Source organism: Coregonus lavaretus, assembly GCF_964263955.1.
Source record: "Coregonus lavaretus genome assembly, chromosome: 37".
NCBI classification, from domain to species: domain Eukaryota; kingdom Metazoa; phylum Chordata; class Actinopteri; order Salmoniformes; family Salmonidae; genus Coregonus; species Coregonus lavaretus.
The window spans coordinates 28,992,129-29,013,159 of NC_140024.1; the positions used below are offsets into that span (position 1 = coordinate 28,992,129).

A 21,031-nucleotide genomic window follows, 5' to 3' on the forward strand; every position below is an offset into this window, starting at 1 on the left:
GAAGCGTGATTCATCACTCCAGAGAACGCGTTTGCACTGCTCCAGAGTCCAATGACGGCGAGCTTTACACCACTCCAGCTGACACTTGGCATTGCGCATGGTGATCTTAGGCTTGTGTGCGGCTCCTCGGCCATGGAAACCCATTTCATGAAGCTCCCGATGAACAGTTCTTGTGCTGAAGTTGCTTCCAGAGGCAGTTTGGAACTCGGTAGTGAGTGTTGCAACCAAGGACAGACGATTTTTCAGCACACGGCGGTCGCGTTCTGTGAGCTTCTGTGGCCTACCACTCGGCTGAGCCGTTGCAGCTCCTAGACATTTCCACTTCACAATAACAGTACTTACAGTTGACCGGGGCAGCTCTAGCAGGGCAGAAATGTGACAAACTGACTTGTTGGAAAGGTGGCATCCTATGAGGGTGCCATGTTGAAAGTCACTGAGCTCTTCAGTAAGGCCATTCTAATGCCAATGTTTGTCTATGGAGATTGCATGGCGGTGTGCTCGATTTTATACACCTGTCAGCAACGGGTGTGGCTGAAATAGCCGAATCCACTAATTTGAAGGGGTGTCCACATACTTTTATATATATAGTGTATCTATCTTAAGATGATTCACTAATTGTAAGTTGTTCTGGATAAGAGTGTCTGTTTTTAAATGACTAAAATGTAAAAAAAATATTACATTTTATTGTATGTGTGGGGTACAGTGAACTTATTTATGCTTGCCATAACAAAGGGGTTGAATACTTATTAACTTAAGACATTTCAGCTTTTCAATTTTTATTAATTTGTAAAAATGTCCCCACAGGAGAACCCTTTGAAGAACCCCTTTTGGTTCCAGGTAGAACTATTTTGGTTCCAGGTAGAACCCTTTTGGGATCCATGTAGAACCCTTTCCACAGAGGGTTCTACATGGAACCCAAAAGAGTTCTACCTGGAACCAAAAGTGTTTTCCTATGGGGACAGCCGCAGCACCCTTTTGTGTAGGCCAGTGACAAAATCTATATTTCATCCATTTTAAATTCAGGCTGTAACACAACAAAATGTGAAAAAGGTCAAGGGGTGTGAATACTTTCTGAAGGCGCTGTATGTCAGGACATGCCTAAGGAGTATGTCAGGAAATGCCTAGGGAGTATTTCAGGACATGCCTAGGGAGTATGTCAGGAAATGCCTAGGGAGTATTTCAGGACATGCCTAGGGAGTATATCAGGACATGCCTAGGGAGTATTTCAGGACATGCCTAGGGAGTATTTCAGGACATGCCTAGGGAGTATATCAGGACATGCACTCTTAAATGGTCAGGTGAAAGAGCCAGAGATTGCTGTGTTAATCTGATTGAAAGGTTAAATATACAGTACAACTCTGTCCAGTTCCCCATTAGGCTATGGTTTCTGGCAAGTGGATTAAAGGCATTTAGTTTGATGGGACTGTGTGAGCAGATGTGTCGGTAGCCACCTGTAGTTGCCAGACTTTAACTTATAACCTTTAGGTTGAACTATATTTGCTTGAATTTTTGTAGAAAATATTGTCTACCATCCAAGTGAACTGAAACAATGGGTCAAGTAGAAAGCCACAATGACGAGATGGATTTGGAGCAAATTCAGGAGCTGTGTATGACTTTTATGAAGGAGTGCCCGAGCGGGACTTTGCACCTGCATGAATTAAAACGCATCTTTGGCGTACCTGCCAGTTGTGAGGAAGAGACTTTGTACATTGAGACGGTCTTCCATTCATTCGACACAAACAGGGTAAGTGAAGTGGGCAAAACATTTTTCAGTCAGGAAATAATATGAAAAATGTGAAAGCCATTCTAGTCATCCATTGTGCTGTTAAAGGGACAGTTCATCCAAATTACAAAATGTAATATTGGTTTCCTTACCCGGTAAGCGGTCTATGGACAAGGTATGACAGCAATCCATGATTTGGTTTAGTTTCCCTGGCACTGTTTCCAAATGCTAATCTCATGGTACCGATATTAGCATTTTTTGTGCATCATGTTCCAATCATCTACTGTGCCTTCAGAAAGTATTCATACCCCTTGATTAACTACACATTTTGTTGTGCTACAGCCTGAATTCAAAATTGATTACATTTATTTTTTTCTCACCCATCTACACACAATACCCCATAATGACAAAGTAAAAACATGTTTTTATAAATGTTTGCAAATGTATTGAAAATGAAAATAGAACTATCTAATTTACATAAGTATTCACACCCCTGAGTCAATATATGTTAGAATCGCCTTTGGCAGCGATTACAGCTGTGAGTCTTTCTGGGTACGTTTCTAAGAGCTTTTCACACCTGGATTGTACAATATTTGTCCATTATTCTTTTCAAAATTCTTCAAGCTCTGTCAAATTGGTTGTTGATCATTGCTAGACAACCATTTTCAAGTCTTGCTATAGATTTTCAAGCAGATTTAAGTCCAAACTGTAACTCGGCCACTCAGGAACATTCACTGTCTTGGTAAGCAACTCCAGTGTAGATTTGGTCTTGTCTTTTAGGTTATCGCCTCCTGAAAGGTGAATTAATCTCCCAGTGTCTGGTGGAATGCAGACTGAACCAGGTTTTCCTCCAGGATTTTGCCTGTGCTTAGCTCCATTCAGTTTCTTTTTTATCCTGAAAAACTCCCCAGTCCTTAACAAGTACAAGCATACCCATAACATGATGCAGCCACCACGATGCTTGAAAATATGGACAGTGGTACTCAGTAATGTGTTGCATTGGATTTGCCCCAAACATAACACTTTGTATTCAGGAATTGCTTTGCAAATATATTTTGCAGTATTACTTTAATGCCTTGTTGCAAACAGGATGCATGTTTTGGAATATATTTTATTCTGTACAGGCTTCCTTCTTTTCACTCTGTCAATTAGGTTAATATTACATTTACATTTTAGTAATTTAGCAGACGCTCTTATCCAGAGTGACTTACAGGAGCAATTAGGGTTAAGTGCCTTGCTCAAGGGCACATCGACAGATTTTTCACCTAGTCAGCTCGGGGATTAGAACCAGTGACCTTTCGGTTACTGGCACAATGCTCTTAACCACTAAGCTACCTGTTATTGATCCATCCTCAGTTTTCTCCCAAACCAAACCTATTAAATTCTATAACTGTTTTAAAGTCACCATTAGCCTGATAATGAAATCCCTGAGCGGTTTCCTTCCTCTCCAGCAACTGAGTTAGGATGGACGCCTGTATCTTTGTAGTGACAGGGTGTATTGATACACCATCCAAAGTGTAATTAATAACTTCACCATGCTCAAAGGGATATTCAATATCTCCTTTTAAAATGTTTACCCAGCTACCAGTTGATGCCCTTCTTTGCGAGGCATTGGAAAACCTCCCTGGTCTTTGTGGTTGAATCTGTTTGAAATTCACTGCTCGACTGAGGGACCTTACAGATAATTGTATGTGTGGGGTACTGAGATGAGGTAGACGTTCAAAAATCACATGAAACACTATTATTGCAACTTATTATGTGACTTCTTAAGCACATTGTTTCTCCTGAACTTATTTAGACGTACCATAACAAAGGGGTTGAATACTTATTGATTCAAGACATTTCAGCTTTAAAATATTATTAATTAGTAAAAATTTAGAAGAACATAATTTCACTTTGACATTATGGGCTATTTGTGTAGACCAGTGACAAAAATGTCACTTTAATCCATTTTAAATTCAGGCTGTAACACAACAAAATGTGGAAAAAGTCAAGGGGTGTGAATACTTTCTAAAAGCACTGTATTCGTGACTTTGTTGCGCTTCACAATCAATTTGAGATACTTTTGATTTGGACATGATGCATGAAAAACGCTAATACCGGTACCATGATTTCATTTAGAAAATGTGGGTGAACTATCCCTTTAATTGCATTAGCTTCTGTTATCATTATGCATTCAAAAGGTAAACATGCAATAAATCCATGTATTGTTTTCACAGGATAACGCGTTGGATTTTATGGAGTATACGGCCGCTCTTCACCTGATATTGCGCGGGAATCTTGAGGATAGGTTAAAGTGGTCCTTTAAAATCTACGACAAGGACGGGAATGGCAAGTTAGACCGACAAGAGGTGAAAAACCTGATTCAGGTAAGAAATCACACATCATCTTCCTCTGCATTAGGCTATTGACTGGCTGCTTCATTCAAGCCTTTACATGTTTTACATTTTAGTCATTTAGCAGACACTCTTATCCAGAGCAATTAGGGTTAAGTGCCTCTCTCAACGGCACAGACAGATTTTTCACCTAGTCGGCTCGGGGATTAGAACCAGCGACCTTTCGGTTACTGGCACAACGCTCTTAACCACTAAGCTACCTGCCTTTAGTAGTCTACTAGTACTTACAGATCAGTTATGCTAGGCTATGCACCTACACCTTCTTTTCTAAGTCTAAGAACAGCTGGACACATTTAGTTGTTAAACTGGTAGTGTAATCTGCAATACTCAGTTTGAAGTTTTCTAAATTGTATGACTTGTATAATACAGGTATTACATCAAACTAATGTCATTAGGGCAGTGCCTTAATATGCTGCAGGTCAGGGATTAGGATCAGGTCAAGGGAAAGCGACTGCGTGTGACGTCTGGGATTTTCACAAATCTAATTCCGTCCATACATGTTATTGGATGAAAGGATGGGAGGAGCATGTGGCTTTAATGCCTGTTATTATTGGGAACATCTATCCCTAGCCCTGATCCTATAGCCTATCTGGTCCTGAACTGAACCAGCCCCCATGCCTGTAGGTCAGCTGAGTTCACGGCTCTGGTGTTTACTGTACATATAGGTTCTCTATCTTTTTCCTTCGTCGATTAAAAAGGCCTAATGTCACAGTATTGTTTCAGTGCAAACATGTTTTTTCCATTTAGAAAGATGTGTTACCCCACTGATGATATGATATAGTATATATTATAATGTTAATAATACTTTATTACCTAGTTTTGGTAACTCTCGATTTCCTAAATTGAGACAACATAACATTCTAAGGCAGTTGGGTTACTATACTTTTTTGTTTGTTACCCATCTGCCTTAAAATATGACCTTATGTGAACTCAGTAAATTAAGCTGAGATAAACAACACTAGACAAAATAATACTTCTGTAATATAAAAGTTTATACAACTTCATATTTTACGTCAGTGGGGTAAACCCATCTTTTTATGTTGAAACCCTTTTAAATGTATACCATTTGAGATAGGACACCAATGTAAAAGAGACTTTTATCAAGTACCACACTGTATTTCCCCCAGCTGTACGTAACGAAATGCATCTCATACATTTGCAGATCATTTACAAAATCAAGCTTCATACAACTGCCATAAACATGACACCTAATGAAGTCTGTGACAGGATCTTTGAGCTGGTTGACAAAAATCATGATGGTAAGTGCCTGGTTAAGATATATTCATATATACGGCAGAACATGCATTAAAATCTGTATCAAATAGTATTTAGTCAGCCACCAATTGTGCAAGTTCTCCCACTTAAAAAGATGAGAGAGGCCTGTATTTTCATCATAGGTACACGTCAACTATGACAGACAAATTGAGAAAAAAAAATCCAGAAAATCACATTGTAGGATTTTTAATGAATTTATTTGCAAATTATGGTGGAAAATAAGTATTTGGTCACCTACAAACAAGCAAGATTTCTGGCTCTCACAGACCTGTAACTTCTTCTTTAAGAGGCTCCTCTGTCCTCCACTCGTTACCTGTATTAATGGCACCTGTTTGAACTTGTTATCAGTATAAAAGACACCTGTCCACAACCTCAAACAGTCACACTCCAAACTCCACTATGGCCAAGACCAAAGAGCTGTCAAAGGACACCAGAAACAAAATTGTAGACCTGCACCAGGCTGGGAAGACTGAATCTGCAATAGGTAAGCAGCTTGGTTTGAAGAAATCAACTGTGGGAGCAATTATTAGGAAATGGAAGACATACAAGACCACTGATAATCTCCCTCGATCTGGGGCTCCACGCAAGATCTCACCCCGTGGGGTCAAAATGATAACAAGAACGGTGAGCAAAAATCCCAGAACCACACGGGGGGACCTAGTGAATGACCTGCAGAGAGCTGGGACCAAAGTAACAAAGCCTACCATCAGTAACACACTACGCCGCCAGGGACTCAAATCCTGCAGTGCCAGACGTGTCCCCCTGCTTAAGCCAGTACATGTCCAGGCCCGTCTGAAGTTTGCTAGAGTGCATTTGGATGATCCAGAAGAGGATTGGGAGAATGTCATATGGTCAGATGAAACCAAAATAGAACTTTTTGGTAAAAACTCAACTCGTCGTGTTTGGAGGACAAAGAATGCTGAGTTGCATCCAAAGAACACCATACCTACTGTGAAGCATGGGGGTGGAAACCTCATGCTTTGGGGCTGTTTTTCTGCAAAGGGACCAGGACGACTGATCCGTGTAAAGGAAAGAATGAATGGGGCCATGTATCGTGAGATTTTGAGTGAAAACCTCCTTCCATCAGCAAGGGCATTGAAGATGAAACGTGGCTGGGTCTTTCAGCATGACAATGATCCCAAACACACCACCCGGGCAACGAAGGAGTGGGTTCGTAAGAAGCATTTCAAGGTCCTGGAGTGGCCTAGCCAGTCTCCAGATCTCAACCCCATAGAAAATCTTTGGAGGGAGTTGAAAGTCCGTGTTGCCCAGCGATAGCCCCAAAACATCACTGCTCTAGAGGAGATCTGCATGGAGGAATGGGCCAAAATACCAGCAACAGTGTGTGAAAACCTTGTGAAGACTTACAGAAAACGTCTGACCTGTGTCATTGCCAACAAAGGGTATATAACAAAGTATTGAGAAACTTTTGTTATTGACCAAATACTTATTTTCCACCATAATTTGCAAATAAATTCATTAAAAATCCTACAATGTGATTCCCTTATTTTGTCTGTCATAGTTGACGTGTACCTATGATGAAAATTACAGGCCTCTCTCATCTTTTTAAGTGGGAGAACTTGCACAATTGGTGGCTGACTAAATACTTTTTTCCCCACTGTACACTGCTCAAAAAAATAAAGGGAACACTAAAATAACACATCCTAGATCTGAATGAATGAAATAATCTTATTAAATACTTTTTTCTTTACATTGTTGAATGTGCTGACAACAAAATCACACAAAAATTATCAATGGAAATCGAATTTATCAACCCATGGAGGTCTGGATTTGGAGTCACACTCAAAATTAAAGTGGAAAACCACACTACAGGCTGATCCAACTTTGATGTAATGTCCTTAAAACAAGTCAAAATTAGGCTCAGTAGTGTGTGTGGCCTCCACGTGCCTGTATGACCTCTCTACAACGCCTGGGCATGCTCCTGATGAGGTGGCGGATGGTCTCCTGAGGGATCTCCTCCCAGACCTGGACTAAAGCATCCGCCAACTCCTGGACAGTCTGTGGTGCAACGTGGCGTTGGTGGATGGAGCGAGACATGATGTCCCAGATGTGCTCAATTGGATTCAGATCTGGGGAACGGGCGGGCCAGTCCATAGCATCAATGCCTTCCTCTTGCAGGAACTGCTGACACACTCCAGCCACATGAGGTCTAGCATTGTCTTGCATTAGGAGGAACCCAGGGCCAACCGCACCAGCATATGGTCTCACAAGGGGTCTGAGGATCTCATCTCGGTACCTAATGGCAGTCAGGCTACCTCTGGCGAGCACATGGAGGGCTGTGCGGCCCCCCAAAGAAATGCCACCCCACACCATGACTGACCCACCGCCAAACCGGTCATGCTGGAGGATGTTGCAGGCAGCAGAACGTTTTCCACGGCGTCTCCAGACTCTGTCACATGTGCTCAGTGTGAACCTGCTTTCATCTGTGAAGAGCACAGGGCGCCAGTGGCGAATTTGCCAATCTTGGTGTTCTCTGGCAAATGCCAAACGTCCTGCATGGTGTTGGGCTGTAAGCACAACCCCCACCTGTGGACGTCGGGCCCTCATACCACCCTCATGGAGTCTGTTTCTGACCGTTTGAGCAGACACATGCACATTTGTGGCCTGCTGGAGGTCATTTTGCAGAGCTCTGGCAGTGCTCCTCCTGCTCCTCCTTGCACAAAGGCGGAGGTAGCAGTCCTGCTGCTGGGTTGTTGCCCTCCTACGGCCTCCTCCAGGTCTCCTGATGTACTGGCCTGTCTCCTGGTAGCGCCTCCATGCTCTGGACACTACGCTGACAGACACAGCAAACCTTTTTGCCACAGCTCGCATTGATGTGCCCTCCTGGATGAGCTGCACTACCTGAGCCACTTGTGTGGGTTGTAGACTCCGTCTCTTGCTACCACTAGAGTGAAAGCACCGCCAGCATTCAAAAGTGACCAAAACATCAGCCAGGAAGCATAGGAACTGAGAAGTGGTCTGTGGTCACCACCTGCAGAACCACTCCTTTATTGGGGGTGTCTTGCTAATTGCCTATAATTTCCACCTGTTGTCTATTCCATTTGCACAACAGCATGTGAAATGTATTGTCCATCAGTGTTGCTTCCTAAGTGGACAGTTTGATTTCACAGAAGTGTGATTGACTTGGAGTTACTTTGTGGTGTTTAAGTGTTCCCTTTATTTTTTTGAGCAGTGTATATAGTACCACAACGATGAACAATCTGTGTTCTAAGGACTTTACATGCACCAGCGGGAGACAATATGCGTTTGTCACTGACCGTTTTGTATTTTATTTAACTAGGCAAGTCAGTTAAGAACAAATTCTTATTTGTTACACATTTCTTACACACTGGTCAGTCTGATGTAATGGCCATTATTAGGTCATGCTTGTGCAAATTGGTGGTCCATTTGAGGGGGACTTTGCTCTGGCATTCTCATGGACAGGTGCTACCTGGCCCATTATACAGAGGAAAGGAGGAGGTTTTACCACTGGTTTGTTGTTTTATTTTTAATAAGCATGAATGGCTTCCTACTTTTAATAAGCATGAATGGCTTCTTACTTTTAATAAGCATGAATGGATTCCTACTTTTAATAAGCATGAATGGATTCCTACTTTTAATCAGCATGAATGGCTTCCTACTTTTAATAAGCATGAATGGTTTCCTACTTTTATTAAGCATGAATGGCTTTCTACTTTTATTAAGCATGAATGGCATCCCACTTTTAATAAGCATAAATGGCTTCCTACATTCTTACTAAGTTGGCACTACATCGGAGTTATATCAAAGGCAGTAATCTTAACCTGAGAAAGATGTTGGATCATTGCCCACCAAAATGTACATTTTTTAAATTGTATTGTTCTTTTTCCTTCTATTACAGGCCAGATTTCCTTTACTGAGTTTATGGAGGGTGCCCAGAAGGACGAATGGGTCATGAATATGCTCAAGCTGGACGTCAACGCTAGTGGCTGGGTCATGCAGAACTGTGTAAAAATGACCTGAACCCTCCAAACAGGGTCTCCCATCTACACAGAGAGGGGTTGTGTCTCGCAAATGACATCTGAGTTTTGTCTTTTTCGCACGAGAAACATGATGCCTTGGGCCTAAAGGTCTGGCTCTGCCTCCATGTTTGCCGCTTGCGATGGTTCAGACATAGGCATGGAGCACTTTCCTCTGTATCACTTTTCCTCCGGTCGTTGTTCTTTTAACATGCTGTCTATGCGCTTTGATGTACTGTATATTTCCATTTTGTTTGATCTAATGCAAGCATGTCCCGCTAAGTGGTCTCACCATAGCAACCATTCTTTGTTTATTTATTTGACAAATGATACACCCATCATGACAAACCACAGTCTTATTGTTGTCACATAGATGAGAGGTGTACCTGTAAGTAAGCATTTCATTGTACTGTGTATGTACACCATGTGTATCCTGTGCATATGACAAATAAACTTGATTTGATTTGCAAAGCCACCCAGCCATGTAGGCATACCTCAGGGAGAAATAAGCTTTCCACTTGTATTTGCATGGGTGGGGTGGCCCCAATGGAAAAAGCTCCTTGCATCCATGACAAGGGTTCCCAGCATTGGTATTCACGTAGCCTACCACTCTAGGGTATCAATATCCACATCAATAGTCAGAGTGCCGTTATAAGAGTGGTTAGACTGAAAACCCGCATGCAAGGGGATACTGATGGACCATTATTTTGAACTCTTGATCCCCTCTGTTACATGATACTGTGATACATAACTTTTCTAACAACACAAGGCATCGTTGTCTCAGAAGAGAGGTGTTTGTTCAAACAGTAAGGCACAAGAGTCCATGTTATATCATGAATATAGTCACAGGTAAATACCGTTGTTCGTCCCGATGTGCTAGCAGAAGGTCTTTCAATCCATTTTTCCTGTGACTATATTCATTATAGTGTAGTGTCACGTGCCTTACTGCTCTTAGAAACCGCTCACAACATGCATACAAATACTGAGCAATCAGCATCCAGGATCCAATCAGCATCCAGGATCCACACGACCCGTTTTATAACAAGAAATCCCACCCAGCTGTCTGATTCCCTGTGAGGATGGAAGAGTGAGAAAGAGGGGGAAGTGAGAGTTCAGGGTTCATGAACTGACTTATCTATGCTCTCCAATGTGTGTACAGTAAATTCACTGTGAACTTTTCAGATGCTCCAGATACACTGTATTGTGCGCTTACTTGTGATGACTTACTGTATTAAAATGCAATTTTATATGGATTCTCCGCCGTATGTCTTTCTTTATCCATATGTTATATGGATTCTCCGCCGTAGGTCTCTCTTTATCAATATGTTATATGGATTCTCCACCATGTCTCTCTTTATCCATATGTTATACGGATTCTCCGCCGTATGTCTCTCTTTATCCATATGTTATACAGATTCTCCGCCGTATGTCTCTCTTTATCAATATGTTATACAGATTCTCCGCCGTATGTCTCTCTTTATCCATATGTTATACAGATTCTCCGGCCGTATGTCTCTCTTTATCCATATGTTATACAGATTATCCGCCGTATGTCTCTCTTTATCCATATGTTATACAGATTCTCCGCCGTATGTCTCTCTTTATCCATATGTTATACAGATTCTCTGCCGTATGTCTGTCACACCCTGACTCAGGGGACTCGTATATGTTGAGTCAGGGTGTGTATATTCTTTGGTGTTTATATTCTATGTTGTTATTCTAGTATGTGTAGTTCTATGTTGGCCGGTGTGGTTCCCAATCAGAGGCAGCTGTCGTTCGTTGTCTCTGATTGGGGATCATACTTCGGCAGCCTATTGGCACTAGTGGGTTGTGGGATCTTGTTCCGTGTAAGGTATGTTGTGTGTGCTACCTTGGACTTCACGTTTCGTTTAGTTTGTTGTTTTGTCATTGTGTTTATTTGGTTTAATAAACATGTACATATATCACGCTGCGCCTTGGTCTGACCCGTCAATGAACGAACGTGACAATGTCTCTCTTTATCCATATGTTATATGGATTCTCCGCCGTATGTCTCTCTTTATCCATATGTTATACGGATTCTCCGCCGTATGTCTCTCTTTATCCATATGTTATACAGATTCTCTGCCATGTCTCTCTTTATCCATATGTTATACGGATTCTCCGCCGTATGTCTCTCTTTATCCATATGTTATATGGATTCTCCGCCGTATGTCTCTCTTTATCCATATGTTATACGGATTCTCCGCCGTATGTCTCTCTTTATCCATATGTTATACGGATTCTCCGCCGTATGTCTCTCTTTATCCATATGTTATACGGATTCTCCGCCGTATGTCTCTCTTTATCAATATGTTATACGGATTCTCCGCCGTATGTCTCTCTTTATCCATATGTTATACGGATTCTCCGCCGTATGTCTCTCTTTATCAATATGTTATACGGATTCTCCGCCGTATGTCTCTCTTTATCCATATGTTATATGGATTCTCCGCCGTATGTCTCTCTTTATCAATATGTTATACGGATTCTCCGCCGTATGTCTCTCTTTATCCATATGTTATACGGATTCTCCGCCGTATGTCTCTCTTTATCCATATGTTATACGGATTCTCTGCCATGTCTCTCTTTATCCATATGTTATACAGATTCTCCGCCGTATGTCTCTCTTTATCCATATGTTATACAGATTCTCTGCCATGTCTCTCTTTATCCATATGTTTAGGGCTGTATGTCCATATGCATAATGTCAAATGGATTTAGGTCACCTGTAGGTTTTTGTTTTTGATGACCACATTCTATTTTTATTCATATAATTAATTCCCTCTGCAATTAATGAAGGGATGTATCCTCCTAACACATACATACGGATGCACACAAACATACTTATGCAACATGTGTTGTGTGTATTAAGGTGTTGTGAGACACCTCTGTAGCTTGGGCCTTTTAGGGGAAATGTCTGTCAGTCCGTCAGTCCGACCCTAATCTGTTTTTTTTAGGTGAATGATTCCCCTGAGATTAACTGTTCTTTTAGGGCCAGACTACAGAAGGTTGATAACTTGGTGAGAGGTGAGTGTTCAGCTAATACCTTAACTGGATCCCACAGCTATAACTAATTATTACACAACACACACACACTATATTTGTTCAGTGTTGCTGCTAAATGCATATATGGGAAACAATGACTACTTCACATTTGTTTTTCTTGAATGTAAAGTTGGAGGCTTTGCCTTGTTCAGGTGTCAGTGAGCACAGGTGTGAGTTACACGATGACCCAGGGCACACACCTAAAGTGAATTAAATGCACTAAGTCAATTACTAAATTAACTACTGGCAAACTCTCTGAAACACACATACAAAGTGCTGGCTTAGGCTATTCAATCATCTAAATTTTTTTTTGGAATAAATGAATGAATACAGTCAATTAATCCTAGCTATTTACCCTCATACCAGGTCATTGGCTTGTGGTATTCAGTGTTTAATGAATACATCCACCTGCTTAAACATTTATCTACTCAGGTCTCGCTTGCAAAATAGATTTATTCCAATGAGACTTGCCTGGACATAAATTAAGGTTGAATAAATACCAAGCAAATAAAAGCGTCACGGTAGCTTTGGTGACTTGTGTCAGATAAAGAGCAGAGAGGCAAATTTCGAGTGGGTGACATAAGGCTAATTAAATGACTTCGACTTTGTGGTCTGAGTAGGCTATACCCTCTTAGAAAAAAAAAAGTGCTATCTAGAACCTAAAAGGGTTATTCGGCTGTCCCCACAGGAGAACCCCTTTTGGTTCCAGGTAGAACCCTTTACACTGCGGGTTCTACATGGAACCCAAATGAGTGCTACCTGGAACCAAAAAGGGTTATCTTATGGGGGCAGCCGAAGAACCCTTTTGGAACCCTTTTTTCTCAGGGTAGGGAGAGCAGTTGAGGTTGTGTGGCGAGTCGGCCGTTTGACTTCACTAGTCGTTAATCTTGGTGAGGTCCAGTGTTAAATAATCCCCTCAGATATCCAAAGAATGGAATAGTACCTGATCTAACACGGGCTTTGGCGCTTGATGCATCTTGATTTGTTCCGCCTGTCTCGATTGGATTTTTTAATAACGGATCTAAAATATTGACTAAAAATATCAACAATCAACAGTAGGCTAAGCCAAATGTTAGAATGTTGGGTTAATCCTCAAACTCATTGACTTGGGCGCAAACCTGTTTTGTGGTCTCTGAGAGCGTGGAAGGAATGGGTGTTGTAGATAACTTTTACCAGTTATTCGTTAAGAACTTCATAGACCACCTTTAAAGGACTTGGATCTGCTCAACCATGGGTCAATCACACAGTGAGCTAGACGAGGAGGTGGCCCTCACACATATCCAGGAACTATACCGAAAATTCGCCAGCGAGTGTCCCAGTGGCAACCTGCATTTACACGAATTCAAGAAAATCTTTGGAATTAGCAGCGACTCGACGGAGGAGGAATCTGCATACATGGACAACGTATTTCGATCGTTTGACGCGAACCATGTACGTGTATATGTACCTTTGTACTGATTTATTAAGCTAAGCATATTTAGAGGAAGGGATAATGGACATAAGTAGGCTAGTAGCCTTTGCCAGAAGCTGAGACAGTTGTAGATTATAAAACAATTAATTCATTGTGATATTATCTTGGTTATATTGCCTAGATAAATACACATTAAAGCTATGAATTAAAGGTAGGCAGGTAGCCTAGCTGATAAGAGCGTTGGACCAGTAACCGAAAGGTCGCTAGCCTGATTCGAATCCCCGAGCTGGTGAAAAATCTGTTGATGTGCCCTTGAGCAAGGCACTTAACCCTAATTGCTCTTGTAAGTCGCTATGGATAAGTGACTAAAATGTAAATGACTCAAATGTAAACGTCTGCCCTGGCTTATACACACGTAGATACACCCGCGCGCTGTCCGTGGTGCTGAAACGCTCAAATACGTAACAGCAATCAACATTCTCCGTGGTTACACACAAAAGGGACAATGATGTCTCCACATCACACAGAGATCATCACCTACATTACATTCGTTGGTGTTTAGTTGATTTAATTCCTTGTTTTTATCCATAGGACAACACACTAGACTTTATGGAGTATGTGGCAGCAGTGCACCTCGTTCTTAGAGGAAAGCTCGAGGACCGACTGAGGTGGTCTTTCAAATTATACGACAGAGATGGAAACGGACACCTCGACAAAAAGGAGCTAAAACAAGTTGTCAAAGTAAGTGTATAGATGCTTGTTGTTTAGATGTGTTTTTTCTCAATTTATTTTGAAGTCCTGACCTAAACACGTGGAAGCCTGTCAAATATGTTACTCTACAAACTGGCCTCCCGATGTTCTTGCTGGCTTTGTGTGGTTATAGGCCTACGTGACGCCCACCCCGTGAATGGCCATACTAGCATTATCTTTAAAGGAGCTTAATCTTGTTTAGACTATGGATTTGAAAGGTTTCCAGGAAGACATAGCCTAGTTTAGATAGTCACGTCGCCCGATTAGATTGTCGACTTCTAGGGGATCAATTGTCAGAGACATTGTGGAGGGAGTTGGCTTGGAACATCCCGTATAAGTGCCCTTAAGCTAAAAAGCCTTGTATGCTGCCAGAGCTCCCCTCTGAACATGATGTATGTAAACAAGATACTGGGTATGACCCTCTCATCAAATTGAGATGCCTTAACATTTTCCCACGCTAATTGTACTCCTTTTTAATGCACCATGCATACCAAAACCATATAACCAGTAAGCCTAATTATATGCAGGGATATGAAACTATACGTTTGATATGAGATGACATACAGCATATTGAGCCATATAAAAAAACACCTTTCTGTCTGGTGTGCCATCCCCTGCTTCAATCTATACAACATGTGTGTACATAACCTGCTCCCACTCACCATAGTCAATCCATTTTCTCATGTCTTCCTCTCTCTGCAGATCATCTACAATATCAAGAGGCATGGGAACCCATCTGAAACTGACAACCTGACCCCTGATCAGATCACTGACCGGATCTTTGACCTGGTGGATAAGAATAAAGATGGTAAGTCTATGTGAGGTGTCTGTCTATCATTAGACATGTAGTATCTGTGTAGGCCTGTATGTGTGCAATATACTCATTACATTGTGGGTGTAGTAAGGTAGTACTAAAACATTTCAGCAAGGCAAATGAAGGTGTATGTATGCGCAGAGCCAGCATGTTGAGAAGACGAGAGTGCAAACGTTTCTGCCCACCATTGGTGTGCGTGGCCAAAGAGCTCTATTTTCATGCCATCTGACCATAGCACCACCAGGAGTTTGCTAAACGGCATTGGCACTTGGATTGGAACGGGTGCTATGGTCATATGACACGGAAATAGAGGTATTTGGCCTCGCTCACTAATGGTGGGTTTGGCCTTCGAGAAGAACAATGCAGAAAATACCTCATCCCTACTGTAAAATATGGTGGTGGGTCTTTTATGTTATTGGTCTATTTAGCTTCCACTGGTCCTGGGGTCCTTTAAGGTCAACGGTATCATGAACTTTACCAAGTACAAGAACATTTTAGTCAAAAACCTGGTTGCCTCTGCCAGGAGACTGAAACATCAAATAAAATCAAATTTTATTTGCCACATGCGCCGAATACAACAGGTGTAGACCTTACAGTGAAATGCTTACTTACAAGCCCTTAACCAACAATGCAGTTTTAAGAAAAATAAGTGTTAAGTAAAAAATAGATAAGTACAAAATAAAAAATAAAAATAATTAAAGAGCAGCAGTAAAATGGGGTGGGGGGACAATGCAAATAGTCCGGGTAGCCATGATTAGCTGTTCAGGAGTCTTATGGCTTGGGGGTAGAAGCTGTTAAGAAGCCTTTTGGACCTAGACTTGGTGCTCTGGTACCGCTTGCTGTGCAGTAACAGAGAGAACAGTCTATAACTAGGGTGGCTTGAGTCTTTGACAATTTTTAGGGCCTTCCTCTGACACCGCCTTGTATAGAGGTCCTGGATGGCTGCAAGTGGATGTTCCAGCAGGACAATAACACCAAGCACACATCAAAATCCACAAAAAAAGTGGTTAATTTACCACAAAATCGACATTTTGCATTGGCCATCTCAGTCTCAGACTTGACCCCATTGAACCTAAGGTTTGCATTGAAGAGGGCAGTCCATAAGCGCAGATGAAGGATATCAAGGATCTGGAAGGATTCTGTATGGAGGAATGGTCTAAGATCCCTCCCAATGTGTTCTCCATCTCATATTTTTTGTTGTTGAAAAAGTAGCATTATCCTCTCAATTTTAAGCTATTCAAAGGTTTTGAAAACAGGGGTGTGAATAATTTTGTCCCCCAACCTTTTTGAGAAAGAAATATTACTTGTTAAACAAAATCGTTTTCTCTGAGCAATTGTATTTCCCAAATGTTCTCTAGCATACAATCTAGCTCAGTATTTGAATTATTTATTTTATACAGTAATTTTTGCTCATCTTTATCGAGGGTGTCAATCATCACGGTACCCACTGTATAAATAAACTGAGTGTACAAAACATTAAGAACACCTGCTCTTTTCATGACATAGACTGACCAGGTGAAAGCTAGGATCCCTTATTGATGTCACTTGTTAAATCCACTTCGATCAGTGTAGATGAAGTGTAGCAGACAGGTTAAAGAAAGATTTTAAAGCCTTGAGACAATTGAGACATGGATTGTGTGGTTTGTGTTAAGAACTGCAACGCTGCTGGGTTTTTCACGCTCAACGGTTTCCCGTCTATCAAGAATGGTCCACCACCCAAAGGACATCCAGCCAACTTGACACAACTGTGGGAAGCATTGGAGTATTAGGTACACCCATCTAGTACCGGGTTGGACCCCCTTTTGCCTTCAGAACAGCCTGAATTCTTCAGGACATGGAAATGTTTGCTCAATTGGTACTAAGGGACCTAACGTGTGCCAGGAAAACATTCCCCACACCATTACACCACCGCCACCAGCCTGTACCGTTGACACCAGGCAGGATGGGGCCATTGACTCATGTTGCTTACGCCAAATCCTGACTCTGCCATCAGCATGAGGCTACAGGAACAGGGATTTGTCGAACTAGGCAATGTTTTTCCACTCCTCAATTGTCCAGTGTTGGTGATCGCGTGCCCTCTGGAGCTTCTTCTTGTTTTTAGCTGATAGGAGTGGAACCCATGTGGTCGTCTGCTGCACTAGCCCTTCGTGACAAGGACCGACGAGTTGTGCTTTCCGAGATGCCGTTCTGTACACCACTGTTGTACTGCACCGTTATTTGTCTGTTTGTGGCCCGCCTTTTAGCTTGCATGATTCTTGCCACACTCCTTCGACCCCTCATCAACAAGCTGTTTTCGCCCACAGGATTGCAGCTGACTGGATATTTTTGTTTATCGCACCAATCTTGGTAAACCCTAGACACTGTTGTGCGTGAAAAGCCCAGGAGGCCGTCCGTTTCTGAGATACTGGAACCGGCGTGCCTGGCACCGACTATCATACCACGCTCAAAGTCGCTTAGGTCACTCGTTTTGCCCATTCTAATGATTAATCGAACAGTAACTGAATTCCTCGATACCTGTCTGCTTGCTTTATATAGCAAGCCACGGCCACGTGACTCACTGTCTGTAGGCGCGAACCATTTTTGTGTACCTAATAAACTGCCAACTGAGTGTATATACGGTATATACAGTACCAGTCAAAAGTTTGGACACACCTACTCATTCAAGGGTTTTTCTTTATTTTTACTATTTTCTACATTTTAGAATAATAGTGAAGACATCGAAACTATGAAATAACAAATATGAAATTATGTAGTAACCAAAAAAGTGTTAAACAAATCAAAATATATTTTATATTTGAGATTCTTCAAAGTAGCCACCCTTTGCTTTGATGACAGCTTTGCACACTCTTGGCATTCTCTCAACCAGCTTCATGAGGTAGTCACCTGGAATGCATTTGAATTAACAAGTGTGCCTTATTAAAAGTTAATTTGTGGAATTTCTTTCCTTCTTAATGCGTTTGAACCAATCAGTTGTGTTTTGATAAGGCAGGGTGGTATACAGAAGATAGCCCTATTTGGTAAAAGACCAAGTCCATATTATGGCAAGAACAGCTCAAATAAGCAAAGAGAAATGACAGTCCACCATTACTTTAAGACATGAAGGTCAGTCAATCCGGAAAACTACAAGAACTTTGAAAGTTTCTTCAAGTGCAGTCGCAAAAACGATCAAGCACTATGATTTACATTTACATTACATTTTAGTCATTTAGCAGACGCTCTTATCCAGAGCGACTTACAGTTAGTGAATACATATTTTTTTATACTGGCCCCCCGTGGGAATCGAACCCACAACCCTGGCGTTGCAAACGCCATGCTCTTTCAACTGAGCTACATCCCTGCCGGACATTCCCTCCCCTACACTGGACGACGCTGGGCCAATTGTGCGCCGCCCATGAGTCTCCCGGTCGCGGCCGGCTGCGACAGAGCCTGGATTCGAACCAGGATCTCTAGTGGCACAGTTAGCACTGCGATGCAGTGCCTTAGACCACTGCACCACTCAGGAGGACTATGATGAAACTGGCTCTGCTCAGCATACGTGGGAACTCCTTCAAGACTGTTGGAAAAGCATTCCAGGTGAAGCTAGTTGAGAGAATGCCAAGAGTGTGCAAAGCTGTCATCAAGGCAAAGGGTGGCTACTTTGAAGAATCTCAAATATAAAATATATTTTGATTTGTTTAACACTTTTTTGTTTACTACATGATTCAATATGTGTTATTTCATAGTTTTGATGTCTTCACTATTATTCTACAATGTAAAAATAGTAAAAATAAAGAAAAACCCTTGAATGAGTCGGTGTGACCAAACTTTTGACTGGTACTGTATGTACAGTATATATCTATACACACACATATATACAGGTATTCCTTTCATTCTCTCTCTCTGTTTCCAGGCCAGATTTCCTTGGAGGAGTTCATGGATGGGGCTCAGAAGGACCAGTGGGTGCTGGACCAGCTCAAGCTGGACGTGAGACCCTGCGAGTGGTTCCTGGAACAGCAGAGGAAGAATGTGGAGGAAGAACTGCAGAGGAAGAACGTGGAGGAAGAACAGCAGAGGAAGAACAACAAGTGACCTTCAAGGGATTGGATTCCTACAATGATACTATATATAATAGACAATATATTGATATGGACGAAGGCCCGATGAATTAACAAAACGTGTGTTGGCGTATCGTACAATCCTGTGAAAGAGATGAGAGACTTGTGGCCGGTTTTAAATTCGAGATGACGTGAAGATTTCCCCCTTTTTCATGACAATCAACTGCCAAAAGTTCTGCGTGATTTAAAATGATGGCAGGGATGACAAAATGGAGGTATGCAGGAAGAGCTGTCCCACTACCGACAGGTCATGATGTGTGATAGATGTTATTTGGAGGTCTCAATTGTTTCACTAAAGGGATCTCAGATCTACCCCACTTCAAAGATGGACGCACAAAATGGTGGCCAGAGACACTGAGGCCGAATCCCAAATGTACCCCTAGACACTACACCAGGGATCAGCAACTACATTCAGCCGCGTACCGATTTTTTCTGGAGCAGATGGTCGGGGGGCCGGAACATAATAAAAAATCATTTGTAGACTGCAAAGCCCAAACAGATATAATGTTTGACTAAAACATAATCATTTCAAACCTTGCTTACATTTGAATACGATCACGTGTCTCTCTATTATTCATGGAAATATTTGGGAACAGATTTCTTAAATTAAAATCACTTGGAGCTGATTTCCTGGTGTTTTTACAGTCTTATGTCCAACAATGAATATTCCACACAAAGAAATAAACGTTTTTTTGCTCAGAAAACTTGGGGGGCCAAATAAAACCATGGCCCGCGGGCCGCCAGCTGGGGAACCCTCCACTATGCTCCATGCACTTGTGGAGATCTGAGAGGATTTGACAGGTGTAAGTAATATGGTCAAAAGGTCCACCTTGCTCTCTGATTGGCTAGGTGTAAGTTTCACCATATTGCTTATACCAATCAAATCCTTTCAGATCTCCACAAGTGCATAGGGCGTAGGGTCTAGGGGTCCATTTGGGATTCGGCCTGACTGAACACTTGACACATGTCAGCGTATGCGTTCTATGTGCACTTCAGACACCTTGTGAGTGGAAAAGGGTTTCAACATCCTTTGGTTAAATGTTTTCCTCAGCATTCTTAGAATCAGTTCTGTGAGGGATGGTCAGGGGGTAGGAAACCTGCTCCTTGAAGCCTGATTATCTATCTTGGCTAATGGTCCCTGTCAAAACAACAAGGAGAAACTATAAGGTTTTTAGCTGAAGAGTCTTAAGAGCTGAATGCCTAAGGCCTCAGTGAGGAATAGGCATGGGTCATATTCATTTGAGCACACTGTAGCAAAACGTTTCAAAACCATAGTGCAATGTTAAACTAAAATTATTTTAATTCTTATTGGACAAGTTCAGATAGTATCTCCAGGTTTCACTCTGTTTCTGACCATTTTTGTCCCGTTCCGTGACTGGTGAACAGGACCCTGGCCTACCACTAACCACTGGCTAGCCATTCAGTCTCAAAGACCAAGAGATGAACAAGGGAAGCAACTGAGGCTTACTATGTAAGAAGAGGTTTAGGGCTTTGACAATGTGTG

General features: G+C 41.9%; 2 protein-coding genes across 2 annotated transcripts; both read left to right on the top strand.

Annotated features, from left to right (window-relative positions):
* Nucleotides 1–1,549: 1,549 nt before the first annotated feature.
* Nucleotides 1,550–9,396, top strand: LOC311111412 (guanylyl cyclase-activating protein 2-like; the record flags this gene model as incomplete). Its single annotated transcript, XM_084154124.1, has 4 exons — nt 1,550–1,744; nt 3,943–4,092; nt 5,282–5,378; nt 9,275–9,396. The coding sequence occupies 4 exons, from the start codon at nt 1,550–1,552 to the stop codon at nt 9,394–9,396; spliced, it is 564 nt and encodes a 187-aa protein (XP_084010250.1).
* A 4,292-nt stretch (nt 9,397–13,688) lies between these two features.
* LOC311111413 (guanylyl cyclase-activating protein 2-like) lies at nt 13,689–19,501 on the top strand (the record flags this gene model as incomplete). Its single annotated transcript, XM_084154125.1, has 4 exons — nt 13,689–13,889; nt 14,461–14,610; nt 15,322–15,427; nt 19,323–19,501. 4 exons carry the CDS (start codon nt 13,689–13,691, stop codon nt 19,499–19,501), a joined length of 636 nt encoding a protein of 211 aa, XP_084010251.1.
* Between the last annotated feature and the right edge of the window lie 1,530 nt (nt 19,502–21,031).